Source organism: Poeciliopsis prolifica, unplaced genomic scaffold (genome assembly GCF_027474105.1).
Source record: "Poeciliopsis prolifica strain line A6 unplaced genomic scaffold, Auburn_PproV2 SCAFFOLD042, whole genome shotgun sequence".
NCBI lineage: Eukaryota > Metazoa > Chordata > Actinopteri > Cyprinodontiformes > Poeciliidae > Poeciliopsis > Poeciliopsis prolifica.
The window spans coordinates 4,111,038-4,127,091 of record NW_026562417.1 but is presented as its reverse complement, the minus strand read 5'-3'; the positions used below and the strand labels follow the sequence as shown (position 1 = coordinate 4,127,091).

Below are 16,054 nucleotides of genomic sequence, written 5' to 3'. Positions count from 1 at the left end.
TGGAAGAAAATCGCTCCCACAGCATGGAAGCACCCATTTTTGGACGTGTCCCACTGAAAAATGTGTAAATAGTTTTTTTGGGGTGGGGGGGTTTTTGACTGGTCAGTTTCACACCTAACAAGCAATGTAAGGGGAAGTAAACTTCATTGATATAACTTACTGTCCCTCTGACAGTATGGAGGAATACCTTCAAACCAGAAACATACATGAAATTTGCTGAATGGACTGGACTTTCAAAAAGCTTTTCCAATCATTTTGACCACTCAAAGCACTTTACAGAGTCTCAGTCACCCATTCGCGCACACCGATACATACATCAGTAGATTTTGGGGTTAAGTGCCTGAAATGTGGCAGGAGGAAGCATGTAATCAAACTTACAACCCTCCCATCACAAGACGACTACTATACCCACAAACCCACAGTTGCTGTAAAAATGAAGAATTTTATGATGTTTTTGTCATATATGACTGATCTTAAAAAGGGGCAAGATGAAGGATGGACATATAAATAAAAGAATGGACTGCTGTACCTCGTCATCTCCATTGGGTGTCGCCACTCTGTGAGTTTATTTCACAACACATCAGGGCAGGTCTTTATGTTCAATTGAATCTGTCCAATTTTTAAAAAATTATTTGCAAAATACGACTTAATAAGAAGACAAGAAAAGCTTTCCTCTAACTCTCCATCTCACTCAAGACAACACTCAAACATCCCACTAAGGGTTTCCATTTTACTGTTAAGACATTTCTCACACGTTTCTGTTCAATCAGATCTCCTAACTCTGGCGGTTAGATGCTTCTACACTATTTGAGTAAGTAAGTTATGTTCCATTGGGTTTTATTTGAGCGTATTAGTATAAATGACCCCTTTGCGCACGACAGCCGTTTGTGTAAAAGAACAAAAAACACGAATCCCATAAAATACATTGATGTTTGTGGTTTTAACATGACAAAATTGACTGAATAATGGTTCACAGAGTTTCAAACAGAGCCGAAATGGGTCTTAGATCAGACATATTTCAGGTTTAGGCACAAAAACATGGGAGAGCATCTTTAAAAAGTGAAACTTTCACCATATCCAAAGATGTTATAATTACCAAAAAAAAATAATTTAAAAAAGAGCAGAAAAAAAATCAAAGCAAAATTCAAAACCACAGCTGGATGTATGGGATGGATGGAATGAGGTCAGTATTATTTGGCACTGAGGGAGATTGGAAAATAGGAGATTCTGTCAGGAAACGCTTCTTTTAAGGCTAAAGACGAAGGAAATTTCGTCGTTTTTAACTCTTCCGACTCCACATGGTTGACTTTTAAGGCACAGAACTGTCTTGAAGCAAAACGGCCCTGAAAGGTTGCGAAAAATAATGCTACACAATGACGCCCTCAAGTGGCGAACTGCAGTATTACCTAAAAAAGGTTAAGTTTCGGTTTCCAATCAGCAGAAACGACACCGAGCTTTTCCCTTTCCTGTTGGACCAGAGCCGCAGTCGCCTCTTGCCTTCAGGGCGGAAAGGGCTCCTGGAGAAGCTATGGAGGCCCAAATATTACAGTTCATCTGCGCTAATCAAGGAGCAGTTGATGTCGAGGAGTTGATGTTCAACCTTTTCCCAGGGGAGTCCACGACTGAGGTGATTTCCAACCAGAGCAAGTTTGCCTTGTGTTCCAGCAACGGGCAGCAGAGAGTGGTGGCCAGGACCAGCCTGAGACTGTGCAGGAAGAGAGACTGCCCGGGGACGTGCGAGAGTCTACACCTGTGTAAAAACTTCCTCTTCTCCGGCTCCTGTCTCTTCCTACAAAGGTGAATAACTCGGTGACGTTAGGGGCCGCTTTAAAGGGAAACGAGAAGGTGGTCACGTCTTTACTCATGCAGTTAAAACCAGGCTGTTAAAGCTAACTCGACGGTCGAGCTGGAGTTATTAGTTTGTCTGGTCAAAGGCCTTGTCGACCGCGGTGCGTTCAAGTGTTGGGGTAAAAGATGATCTGTGGCGCAAGACTGACGAGCACACGAAAACCATCAGACAATGACAGTGTGACGCTATAATCCAAGTAGAGTTTTGAAATGACGTGTCTGAAAGGGCTTGACTGTAATATTTTTCTCTAAGTTAACAGTGACATTATTGGCTAATTGTTTTATTCTCTACAGTGGAAGCTAGCTTTACCTACTGCTGTTATGACAGAGAAGTATCCTCAAAGTCAAGGTGTGTTTAGGATCTAATCCAACCAGTAAGACAAAAAACAACTAATCATTTGATTTGATATTTTTCATTTATAATGTAATACCACTTATATAATCCAAAATATGTGCGAGCTTGACATTTTGAAGTTTCTTTTATATCAGATTTTTTATTTTCTGGCACTTAAATCTTTCTAAGTTTATTCATCACCAGTGGCATCACTGCCCACAAACAGTTGCCACAATTCATTAAAGCCTATTCAAAATTAAAATCAGGAAAATGACTTTTTAAAATGTAAGTCAAAAATTAAGAAAGGGGCTGACATTAGTTTCCCTTTAACATGTGTAAAGTTATGACCCAAAACGTACGTGTCTTGGAAAAATTCAAAATAAATTTCACATGGATTTTGACACTATCACCACACAAATTTCACAATGTGTTCTTTTATAGTTTACCTTCTTCTTTTTTCTTTTTTTTTTTTAATTCAGACAAAATTCAAGTATGTCATTGTTTAAAGCTGTAATTTTTCCCCATCTAAAGCAAGAGCAGAAAATAATTTGGAATAACGATTCAGTTCCTCCTTCAAGGTCAAGTCCAAATCTGTCCATGTAGCACTGCATGAAGTTCCTTCCTTTTCTAAGCTGCTGTGTGTTGTGAAAAAAGAAACCCACAAGAAATTTAGATACGGAATGAATAAGTTGAGCGCAAAAGGAAAAAAAAAGTATATATTTGAACCAATAGATAATTCATGTCAAGTAATATCCCAACAATGTGTGTTTAACAGGGAGAGGCAAGTTTATTAGTATTCAACACAAATGGAAAGAAACATTAAATGCCATGTTTAGGCATAACAGAAATTATAATGACAACGCCGACAGGATGTAAGTAACTGTTGTGCAGCAGTGTGATTTAATTGAATTAATTTAGGTATTTATAAATCCCATCATCTCAGATTGGTTTGACAGATGTTGAATGAAAGAGACTCGTCAATAGAGCCCTGAGGAACCCCATAAGTGATGTTTCTTTGCTCAGCTTTAGGATTATGAGCATAAACAAAATGGTTCCGGTCTGTCAAAAAGGACCTGAGCCAGTTCAGAACAGGACCAGGCAATCCTGCATTCACAGTTTACACATCTTCAAATCTCCAAACAGACCATTTGCCTCGAGAACTTTTAGTAATCAAGGTACCAGAGTTATCTGAGGAGTCATTTCTGCCCAAAACGTAGGAATGTGGGGTTTTTAACTGAAAAGCACAAAAAGTGTCGTGGTCACTTTCTTGTATTACCATAAGGTTAGAAACATTTATAGAACATGAACAATATCAGTTATTGGCCATTACAGTAATACTAATATTGGTTAACATTATTGGCCAAAATTTTTGTAACAGTGCATCCTTACTAGGACTCATGCAGCAATTACAAAAATTGTTTTAAAATTGCTAAACACGTCTTTTTAAATTGGTCATTTTGAATTTTTGTGTATTCCTCTTCAACAGAAAAGGCTGCAGCTTCCCCCACGTTCTGAACTCTGAGTACAACCAAAGGCTGCTGAGGGAACATGAGCTGGAGGGCCTGAGCAGGGCGGAGCTGTGTACGCTGCTGCTGCAGAGCGACAACAGCATGCTGCCGTCTGTAAGTCCATCAAGGCTTTTACATTCTCACCTCTTGAAGTTTCACATTAGAAACAACAAGGATTATACTCAACTTCACTATACTTGACTGTGTTCCTCAGATATGTTTTGATTACAATAACGGTGATGGAGAATTTGGCCGCTGTACGAGCGGCTTAGCTTGTGAAAGACTCCACATCTGCGAGAAGTCCCTGACCCGAAGCTGCAGCTGCTCCAGAGCCCACGACTTCACTGCTTTTCAGCCGAAGAAGATCCTGCATGATAAGATGGTGCCCAACGACATGCTTCGCTCGCTGAAGACCGTTTACGCAAATCGAGAAGCGTTGAGGCTCTATAACAGAGGCGAAGCTGTTCGGGGTCACAGGGGCAACTACAGCTCCAGCGACGGGCCAAATTCAAGTCGCAGGCCGGGCCATAGAGGGAGAGGTGGCAATAGAGGCAACCGGGGTCCCAGAGGTAGAGGTATGAGGGGCAGCAGGGGCAATAGAGGAAGCTCCAGACAGCAACAAACAGCCACCCAAAGTGACCTTGTGGTGGACCTCGAGTCGTGGACTATTGTCAGTGAAGATGGACTTTATGAAACCAAAAGTGAGCAAGGAGATTTCAGGTCATCCAGCAGTGACGTCTCTGCCGCTGGCAACGACTTCGATTCAAGAAGTGACTGTGATTTCAATATGGAGCAGAGGGAGTGGAACCGAGGAACGAGAGGGGGAGGGAGAGCTGGCCACAGGGTGTTCAGAGGAACCAGGGGCCCGAGGGGAAGCAGAGGGGGCAGCGGAAGCGGAGGTAATCTCCTCACACAGCTACGAAGCACTTCCTTTGGTGACATCTGGGGTGAGTTGCACGACCTAAGCAAGAGTCTTGTGGCGAGTTTTAATTCGTCAAACAGTGACGTCTCTGCCGCCGCTGACGACTCCGAGGCGAGCAGCAATAGAAAGAAAAAGCGCAGTCGAAGTCGCAATCGGACTTCAGCGAATAAAGGGAGAGGCGGCAACCAACCAGGGATGCGAAGGGCGTCTGCCGACGAAATGATTAATGCTGCTGGTGGCCAAGAGGGAAATGGAGCAGATGACCTGAAAGGCAGACAAAAAAACAAACCTGTCAAAGGTAAATACACCAACTATATAATGGGAATGAATAATGATTCAAAGTGCGTAGCGGAAGTTAATTTAGTGTTTTCTGTTTTTACTAGATAAAACCGAGATATGCATGTACTTCATTAAAGGCTACTGCAAGCATGATGGTAAGTTACTGCCTGTCATTCGACATGGAACCTGTTTCCTTTCCTTGTTTCGCCACAGATGTTCTCATTCGTGGTTGTTCTTTTCAGACAAATGTTTTAAAGCTCACGACAAGATGCCGTACAGATGGCAGGTCCAGGAAGGAGGCCAGTGGAACGCCTTGCCTGATAACGAGACAATCGAAAAGGAATACTGTGATCCCAGCAACTCGTACAGGTATTCTGCTCTAACGGGCATAAACCTTCTCAGCTTGTCACAGAAAGAAAAAATGAACTGTTTTTATTTGGTCTCATGCAAGTTTCTTGACAAATGGTCTCTTTTAAGTGTGTAACAGGATCTTAGAATATGACAGCGTTAAAGTGAAGTCTGTATCAGCATGTTACTTCTCTTGGTGAATTAAATTTTAGTGGTTTCAGCTTCACATCCTGTTTGAGACTAATTTAGAAGTAAGAAACAGACAAGCTAGAAACATTTTTTAATAGAATTGGTTAGATGCTTTATTGTCCAATTTGAAACATTTTTCTCTGTGTGGGAAAATGTTACTATCCATTACTATCCATTATTAACTAAACATAAAACTACCTCTGCCCAAACATGGTAGAAGAATATACAAGGCGTGTGAGCAGCCATATTGAATTCTGAGGCCAGAGTCTGTCGTTGAGCAGTTATTGTTGTTGTCAGTTATTTATTTATGTATTTATGGTGGCCCACAAAGATCAACAAAATGTAAAAGTCTTTCGACAACAAAAACCACCACAGAAGCTATGCTAAAAAATAGTTCATGCTAAAATGATAGTTATGTTAAACCAAAAGCCAGGTTAAAATGGAATTCATGCTGAAACAGAAGTTATGCTAAAACTGTAGTTACACTAAATTGACAATCATCCTAAAATGGAAAAGGATTGCAGCACTTAAAATAAATATGGACAAACACACTCAGAATATAAAACTCAGGTATTTTCCTCTAGATTCACTGAAGCGTTGCTTTGTGTCTACAGCAGCGGGAGTCCGCCTGTTCATTTTGACACCATGACTCGTGGAGGGAACAAAGTGCGGCGGCTCACTACGGTGAACTCTTTGGTTGAGCCGACCTTCATCCACACCACGGAGTGGCTCTGGTACTGGCAGGACGAGTTTGGAAAGTGGAACCTGTACGGTTCAGATGTGAGTACACAAAGTCCTTGTGTAACAGCTAAACACGTTTTGTGCTCAAAGTCAGAATTGAGAAAAGTTAGTTTTGAAAGTGTCCATTATTGTCAGTTCAGTCACAAAAAAAAAAGCACAGCTGCTTTCAAAAAATGTAAGCGAAAAAGCATCTGCCAAATGCAAAAGTAACGGCGGTTTGCTAGTCTGGAGCATGTAGGTGGGTTAACACAACACTAGGGTGGCAAGAGAACAGCAGTAATCATAGAGCAAAAATTGTTCACAAGTAGGGAAACATCCAACTCTAAGCTCAGAGCGTGGAGTGTCCCTACAAGAACCCGAGAGCTCTACGTCAGGCTCTCCACGCCTCAGTTAGTATCTTAAATAATAATGGAAAGGTTTAAAAAATATTGAATAGATGTGGTTTATTTGGGAGAGTTGTTTGAAGAGCAAACAAACTATAAGCAGTCAAGTTTGCATCTGAATCAAACACAAGGCTTGCTGCTAAACCGCCATTGTTTTCTAATGTTGGTCCAAACTCTTGAACTCACTAAATGAAATTAATATCACCAAAAAATAGGTTAAATGTAGCTGATTTAACTGTAAGCCTCAGGAATACTGCATAGCAGTCCAAATATCTGAGCAGTCATGTTGAGGACACATGACATAAACAAAGTTTATAGTCTTTGCCCTCAGCAATGCCATGTCATAAAAACCTGCACAGCACTTGTTACACGTATATCGGGGATGGCCAACAGCAGATAAACAAGGAAAAAAAACGACGTGTCAGCAGAATGTCTACAGAAGATACAAGTAGTGACACGATGCCTCAGCAACAGAGCCAGCTGAGGTGATCCAGGCTAACAGTGGCTACTGCTGGTGCTTTCAGGGACAAGAAAAAAAAAAGTACATGATTCCTGCCAGTAGAAATATTTTGAGGAATCGGTAAAATCAATCTAACATAGAATTCCTTGTCTCTATTTTTGCTTTAACTGATAATATATTTTTCTTCTTTTTAAACAGTCCTTTCATACACTAATTTATAATCACCCCAATAAGCTGCCTTATAAAAATCATCTAATTAGCTAGAAAACTCCATCTTTACATCAGTTTTTTTAAAATCCAGTTTTATTCATTTGTGGAATTAAATGAATCCCATGTTGTTGGAGAACACCAGAGCCACATCTTCTAATATGATTCTCTACATACTGAGCCAGAACCACCAACACTGTGTTGCAGAACGCCGGAAGGAAATCATCAGACATCAGAAGTGAAACTTTGGAGCAGAAGTTTCTGGACAAAGAGAGTGAAGTGGAGTTCTCTGCTGGCTCCCAGTCTTATTCTCTTAGTATCCAGGGTAAAACACAAGACTTTGACATTTGAAATTGAATTAAAAAAAATAAATGCAACCTTGTTTAGTATGTCTGTTTTCCCCTTCAGACATGATTCAAACTAACAAGCATTATGGTACTAAGAGGCTTGTGAGCAGACGTCCTCTGTTTGTCTCTGCTGCTGATGTCCGAACCAAGAAAGTCAGGTAGGTTGGGGAAAAGCAGTTATTCATTAGTCCTCTTGTTCTGAATGTGTTCTCCATGTTTTAAAATGGTTCAACTAAGTCAATCTGAAACTTGTCCTCACCATCTATTCCTGCAGAAAGCCTGCAGCAAATTCTTCTCCTGTGCCAGACCACTGGGACAAGACGCAGATCCCTTCAACAGGATTCTCGGTATAATAAACTCACTATAGGGTTAGGGTTTCCTGCCTCTCCACTCTGACTGGAGGGAAGTAGGATTGGGCGAATACTTTTCTTTTTCCAGATAGAAGCACAGTGGTGTAGAGGGCCAATCTTTCTCGAGTCTTTAAAAAGTCAGTTATAGTCCTGCTCACCATTATTGGCACCCATGAAGTTTAAATATCTATAATAGAACATTATAGATATGAAATATGAAGGAAATTCATCAAGTGAAACAACATTTAACTGCAAATGATAAAAATGATAAAAAGACATTTAAAAAGATGAACATTATGAGGAAAACAAATAAAAACATAATGTTTACCATGTCAATGGTATTGGCACCCTTTTCTGCAAATCAGTATGAAAACTCAATTTGGCTCACCTGTTGCAAATCACAAATAGAGATCACTTGTGATGAAGTACCTCCACACATGTGACATGAATTAACCAATGAATGATCATGTTGGTGCTTTAAAAGCCACCTGTTAGTCCATCTTCACATGTGACAATGGTAAAGACAAAGGACCTGTCTGAGGACACCAGAAACGCTATCATTTGTAAGCACAAGACCTCCAAAGGGTATAAAGCCATCTTCAAAGACCTTGGTGTCCCTGTTTCAACAGTGCGTAATGTTATTAGGAAGTTTTCCAGGCATGGAATGGTCAAGAACCTCCCTGGACTTGGGGGGAAGAAAAAAATTGATGACAGAATGGTGGAAAAAACACCATATCAAACATTTAAAGACCTAAAGACCAACCTGGAGCAGTCTGGTGTGATTGTTTCAACAAGTACCATACGCTGCACATTAAACAAAGTGGGGCTTTATGCACAGAGGCCAAGGAAGACCCCATTGCTAAAGAAAAGACATAAAAAATGTAAGCTTGATCTTCACAAAAGAGAACCTGGACAAACCTCAAGCCTTCTGGGACATTTTATGGACAGATGAAACACAAGTGGAGCTTTTCGGTAATTCGTACAAACAGTTGTTGTCTGTTTATAGATGGCGCAATGAAGCCTTTAAAGAAATGTACACAATACCAACAGTCAAGCATGGTGGAGGATCCATAATGCTGTGGGGCTGTTTTGCAGCATCTGGTACTGGAGGACTTTACTGTATCACAGGCATCATGAAATCAGAAGATTACCAAGCAATTCTGGAGCTAAACGTCTTGTCAAGTAAGAAAACTTGGTTTGAGGCGAAGATCCAAAGCACACCTCCAAAAGCAAGCAGGCATGGCTGAAAGGGATATAATGGACTGTTTTAAAATGGCCAGCAATGGGTTCTGATCTTAATCCAATTGAAAATCTTTGGGTGGAGCTGAAATCTGCCATTGGAGAAAAGAGCCCTGCAAATGTACAAGAGCTTGAGCATATTGCAAAAGAAGTGTGGGAGAAAATCCCACCAGAAAAGTGCAAGAAGCTTATAGATGAATATAAGAAATGTTACAATATAAGAAATTGTTACAATTTTCTTATTCTGGTTAAAAAAAAAAACGCTCCTTGTCCAGTGCTTTGCTTTGTCCAGAAGGTCTTAGCTGTTGAGAAATGATTGCTTCCTGGAGACATCGACTCTGTTGAGATTTTAAATTTTACAAAATCGCTAACGTTTGTCCATTACCTCTGTAAGGCTCCAATTCAATGCTATGAATCTATCTGGAAGTTCCCTGTGCTGTAAAACAATCACCCAGTGCCAGTCCAAACAAGATGGCTGTTAATGTTAGTTCAGTATTTGCAAGCATGGCCAGCACGGACTGAACGACTTTGTTCACTTCCTCCACTGCCACAACGACAACTGCAGGCAGAGTACGTTTCTAAATCAGTGCAGAAAATCTATGTCATCGTTCACAAATTCTCATTCTGCTCATTGGCCTGGTACAAATTCTACCAGAGAAATTCGGCTCAGTGGGAGAAATCTCAGATAGAAAACTGATGGGAGATGAGAATTGAGCAGGAAGGAAATCATTTCCTGTTCTCCTAATGAAAATCTATGGTTTTGATCCAATTTCAGAAAGGTATGGAGTAGGTGATCCGATATCCACAAATTACACAAAACACATTGGAATTTCTATTTCAATTCATGATTCAATTTAATGCAATAACTATGCAAGTTATTTAGAACTGGTAAACAAGAATATTGTGCGTCCATCCAAATTTCTTCTGTTATCATCTGGACGCTTTATCAACACCAGAATTGAGCATAAGAAAGGATGAAACTATCAAGGAATGTCGATGAAGAAGGCATCAGATTCTCTAAGAATAGAGCTTTTTGAGACGCAGAGTTCAAGTTGAATATTGAATACACAACAGTGGTAGTTGGGATGTAAGACATGAAGCAACTGTATTACATTTCTGAAGACAGCAGAAATGTCTGAGAAGGATTTGTCTGTGTAAATAGTCTGTAAATGTTCTGAAATCTACAAATAAATAAAGGACACATATATGTTGCATATGATCCTGTGTTTGTGATGTGGAACACAAACCTCATGTTTTTACAAAACGGTTTGGCAATACAGTGGGTCTTAGTTGAAGGGACCATTTGTTAGCATTTTATTTAGAATCTGCTATCTGTGCATGCAGGACAGAACCTTACCGTACTTTGTTTAGGAACACCAGTCTGGTTGCATTAGCTTGTGTAGTGATTTTAGTGGTTTTAGGAACTTCTTTGTTTTTGTTTTTTTCATCTGGACCTAGAGCTCACTGTGAGTTTCATCCAGTGCTACTTCCATCCTGTACTTTAAACTACCGGTGTACTTCTGCTATCAGTTGAATTGTTTACTTTTACTTTAGCCAAAGCATTTTACGTCTACTGTATGAGCACAGAGTAGAAAATCGCTTGCCACTGTACTCTAATAAGAAGCAACAAAAACCACAAAGATAGAAACCTGCACCATCTCTGTATCAGTGCTATTTGCTTTGTAACTCCAGTGCAAACAGAAGAGGGATAAGAGTCAGTATAAAGTTTAAGTGACAATCGGGTCTACAGAAGGTCTCAGAAATCCATTGAATGCAGCACAACTTAGCATAAAATGTATCTATGCTTTGTCTTTTGTTCTGTCTCAAATTATATACGGGAAGGAAGGAAATAATTTTTTTTTCATAAACTTGCATCTATAAAAGAGATGTGCCGTTAATTATGGCAGTGTCATTTTATGTTTTTGCTGTATATCTTACAAAGCTAGACTGTTATTTTGGTAAATAAAATAGTTTTGTGTCATATTTGTGACTTGTTTTTGTTTTTTTGTAATATAAGTCCTTTTCCAGCATCCTCTAAGATAAGGGATTCCACAGTTGGTATCTCCATTTGCCTTTCAGTAAAAAGGTGCATTTGTGGCCTCAATAAGGTTGCCAAGTGTGTGAATTACAATGTTTCCACATTATGTATGTGTGCAGTACTTTAAAAAAAAAAAAAATGCTGCAACTCACAGCAATACCCCAAAATATTTCTTGATTTCATGCAACACTATGCAAACACTCTGTCTGCACTGATGAAGGTTCTCTGAACTTAAGATCCTGGATGCTTGAAAGTGACAGCATGACCTCCTTTGATTAATTTGGTTAATATTTACTTGACAACTTGGCACTCATAGGATATTGATAACTATGCAAGTGATTTAGAACTGGTAAACAAGAATATTGTGTGTATTTAATTTCCAGAAGGCCAAAGCTAAAACAAACACAATCCTGACTTTGTTGAAAACTATTTCACACCCTTCATCCTAAGATACATGCACTTCTCATATTAAGAACATGAGAACTTCAAAACTTTCTAATGTACGTGAAAGGTATGACAAGACTATGTTCCTAAAAGTCCACTTGATTTTCTTAAGGTTGAACTTGCACAATCTATGTTCCATGTGCTAACATGCATGGCAAGAACAGAAATTGTGGCAGAAGCTTTAAATCAAGTAGACTGAAGTCAAACTGCCACTGAAAACTTTCCTGCTTCTGTGTATTGTAGAGAGTTGCTGTCCCGCGCACTTCGGATGAATTTCAAAAGATTGAAGCACTTTTTCGAACAACCTTGAGAGGCTTCGATATTCTGAAGATAGAGAGGATTCAGAACAAAGCGCTTTGGGAAGTCTTTCAGTGGTATGTATGCTATGGACCAAGTTAACTCGGATGATTTTGTACTGATGTTTTGTTAAAAAGAAACCTTTTAATACTTATCCTCTAGTAACTACCTCATGTCAACATTTAGCTTTGAGGGGAAGCTCGGCAACATTAGCTTAGTACGTTAGCTCTGTGAAAATGTTTTTAAAGGACATTCATTTGCCACACTTTTACCTTTAGGCAAAAGACTCAGATGAAGAACAACAACAGTGGACGTGAGGTGGAAGAAAAGCAACTTTTTCATGGGACTGACTCGAAACACATCGACGCCATTTGTCTCAACAACTTTGACTGGAGGATCTGTGGAGTTCATGGAACAGCTTATGGCAAAGGTGGGTTAAAGGTGATGGTTCAGGGCATCTACAGTGCACTGTACAAATGACATTTTAGAGTGTCTGGTAATTTTTATATTAGTGGAAGGTTGAGATCACACTGTCTGACTTGAGAAGATGCCTTCAAAATATATTCTCTTCTCACTTATCTTTTTCTTTGTAATCACAGGAAGCTACTTTGCTCGGGACGCTAAATACTCCCATAGCTATACTGGTGACTCTGATGTCAAAACCATGTTTGTTTCTCGTGTCCTGGTGGGGAGCTACACAGGAGGGGACCCCAGCTACGTCCGACCTCCTTCCAAAGACGGAGGAGACATAAACTTCTACGACAGCTGTGTCAACGACATCGCAAATCCCTCTATTTTTGTTATCTTTGAGAAGCACCAGATCTATCCTGAGTACCTGCTGACGTACAAGACCACACACCCTCTGGTTGACATAATTAGTAGTACATCAGCACAGCAACCAAAACCAGTGATTGTTCCTAAACCAGTGATTGTTCCTAAGCCAGTGCATCAAGCCAGTATGGCATCGAAACAAACCAACTCTTCATCACATCAATCCAGTGCCGCATCATATCAAACCAGTCCATCACCACATCAACTCATTACGGCGTTGAATAACACCATCTCTTCATTACATCAATCCAGTGCCACATCATATCAAACCAGTACATCACCACAACAACTCACTACGGCGTTGAATAAAACCATCTCTTCATTACATCAATCCAGTGCCACATCATATCAAACCAGTACATCACCACAACAACTCACTACGGCGTTGAATAAAACCATCTCTTCATTACATCAATCCAGTACACCGTCATATCAAACCAGTTCATCATTGTATACACCCAGTGCGGCGTCAAAACAAACCAGTACAACATCACATCAACCCACTACGGCGTTGAATCAAACCATCTCTTCATCATATCAACCCAGTGTGGCGTCAAAACAAACCAGTACAACATCACATCAACCCACTACGGCGTTGAATAAAACCATCTCTTCATCACATCATTCCAGTGCAGCGTCGTATCCAACCCATTCATCATCATATCAACCCAGTGCAACGTCGTATCCAACTCGTTCATCATCATATCAACCCAGTGCAACGTCGTATCCAACCCGTTCATCATCGTATCAACCCAGTACAACCTCTTCACTGTACCAAACCAGACTTGATTCCCAACGCACCTCGTCTGCATTGTCCCCCTCAAAGCCGACCAAAAAAAATGATTCCTGTGTCATAGCCTAAACACAGCTACGAAATGGAAAAAGGTCTTAACAGATAAGGGAGTTCGGTGAGGTTTTTTGTTTTTTTTTAACATTGGTCAGAAGGGTAAAAATATGTCAGAAGGGGAAATGGGCTTAAAAATATTCCACCCATATGTAGGAAATATTCCAAAAACAGAAGGATAAATAGAAATACATGCGAATGCTAAATTTACAGTGTAATGGAAATATTAGAAATGTTTTCATTTTAAACAACCTATTGCAATGATTTTTCATTCAGTGCTTCAGTTTTCATTGACAGGCCAAGTCAGAGAAACAGCAGCGTATTCTTTAGGCGGTTGGTCGTATTTAAATACTCTGTTGACTGACGCTCAAAGCCAGACAAGGCTAAACTGCTGGCCTTTCACTGTGACATACACTTTGTATGCGAAGGGCATCCATCCATCAGTGCCACAAACACACTACCGTCACCACTGGTGTTTGCATCCCACCTCCAGCGTGCTTTTTAAGGCTAAACAGTGAATTCAAGAACGATACAGTGAAAGAATCTTATCCAGTAAACTAAAAAGCTATTTGACGTTTCTAAAAAGATGCTCATGAAGGCATCTTTTTTTTCTTTTTACAAATTTGAATTCACACAAAGACACTACAAGTAGGCTACATTACCTATACCTAAGCTGTGGGTGGCGCTGTAATCTAGCTACGATAAAACAAACACATCAGTAAACACCAGAAGGCGACATGGAGCAGGCGCATAAAGTTTATGCCGTCTAGCTATTACAATCGATTTGAAAACATTTAGTTTTGGATTGCAACGTGATAAACACAATGTTTTTCATTCTGACGCATGTGTCCAGCCGTTAATAATCCATTCCTTTGTGGACTAAAAGGCTGAAACAATAAGAGCAAAAGTAGAGCGTTGTCAAAGCTTGTTCCCGCGTGAACGACAACCAATGAGGATTTATTTTTGAGAAAGTGGACTCTTACTACTTCAATGTAGGAGCATCTAATAACTCAGATCAGACAAGTCCAGAATTCTTGCGCTGATTTGACTTGAGAAACACCACGAACAACAAGGTGGTTTCTCACCGCCCTAACTTAACACGTTGAATAACGTACTAAGAATCGTGTATTCTGGGATCAGGAAGCCACGTCGCATTAACAATATCGATGGTTGGCGCTTGGGAAAAGACCACGAAAGTAAAAATGTCGTATTGATGAATACATTTTCATTAATAAGCAGTAGCCGTCAACGCCTTGATTTGGGACGATGAGTTTAAAATGAGTGGAGAGAATCGCTCAGGTGTTCCCGCCAAATGTCATGTTGCTTTAACACTAATCGTTTCGATGCTTTTAGATGCGAATAAAGGGAAAAACAAAATAAAAATGTAAACTTTAAAGTTCTTCCCAAGAGCTCCAGTCTCTTTACATGTTGAACAATACTTTCCATCAGATGTTGGTTAGGTTATTGAAACGAGATCCAGTTCCGAAAAAGGGATCAGTGTACTCGTCAGCGCCTCCTGTGCCACAACACATTATTGCACTCATTCAATAATTGTGCTGATTCTATTTCCACATTGAGAGCTTTTTTCTTCTCTCCTAAGTAAAAAGTGATTTCTTTAAGAGCCTTGATAACTTACAGCATCTGTTTTTATTCCAAACTTGTTTTTCCTTTTTCTTAGCTGTGAAGTTTTTATTGGCTCTCTAAATCTTCTAATTGTTGTTGGTGTAGTTTTTCATAATCATTTTGCTCATTTTAATCAAATTATATGAAGGCATAACAATAAAAGTGAAGCCAAAGTTGCCTTTCTTAAGCCAGTAAATTCATTTGTGCCTCTTACAAAATCAAAATGGTAATTACCTGATTGTGTCTTATCAAAATAAAGTTCTTTTCTATTACGAGCTGCTTGCTTCTGAGTTTCTGTCATCACCAGCAAACTTGAAGATGAGAGGAACCAGAACTGGTGTGTGAATGTACGGGTATTAACACCTTTGTAGTGTTTTCAAATCTTAAACTTTTAGATGAGTAACAGAACTAGGTCAGTGTGGAAATGACTGCCTGTCGGAAGAGACAGTCATGAACTTGACGGGCTGGCCTGGTCAGATCTTGACGACGATCGTTTTTTTTATAAAGACGACTTCTTTGTTGTAATTCTATGGCCACTAATATTGCATCTTTATTTAGCTCAAATTATGACTATTGTCATTTAAAAAAATCTCAGTCTGACCTTGATGTTAGGCATTAAGACAGGCAATATCAAAAATGAGCATGCCTCAAAGAGAATAACTGAAATCAACTATCGGTTCCTTGTAATGCAGACATTTATTCTGTGGAATTCAATGTTTGGACACAGAAACAATAAAAAGTTCATTTAAAAATTAATCCTCAAAACGTCTGAGCTTTCTTCCAACCCGATAGATCAATAAAAGGGGGGTTATTAAATACATT

At 39.7% G+C, this 16,054-nt stretch overlaps 1 protein-coding gene across 1 annotated transcript; it reads left to right on the top strand.

The window, feature by feature from the left end:
- Window positions 1–1,283: 1,283 nt before the first annotated feature.
- LOC129376171 (protein mono-ADP-ribosyltransferase PARP12-like) lies at window positions 1,284–15,507 on the top strand. Its single transcript, XM_055055689.1, has 12 exons — window positions 1,284–1,797; window positions 3,669–3,804; window positions 3,905–4,910; window positions 4,996–5,046; window positions 5,134–5,260; window positions 6,043–6,208; window positions 7,427–7,544; window positions 7,628–7,724; window positions 7,841–7,913; window positions 11,881–12,011; window positions 12,213–12,364; window positions 12,534–15,507. The coding sequence occupies exons 1-12, from the start codon at window positions 1,529–1,531 to the stop codon at window positions 13,625–13,627; spliced, it is 3,420 nt and encodes a 1,139-aa protein (XP_054911664.1). The 5' UTR covers window positions 1,284–1,528; the 3' UTR covers window positions 13,628–15,507.
- Window positions 15,508–16,054: the final 547 nt, after the last annotated feature.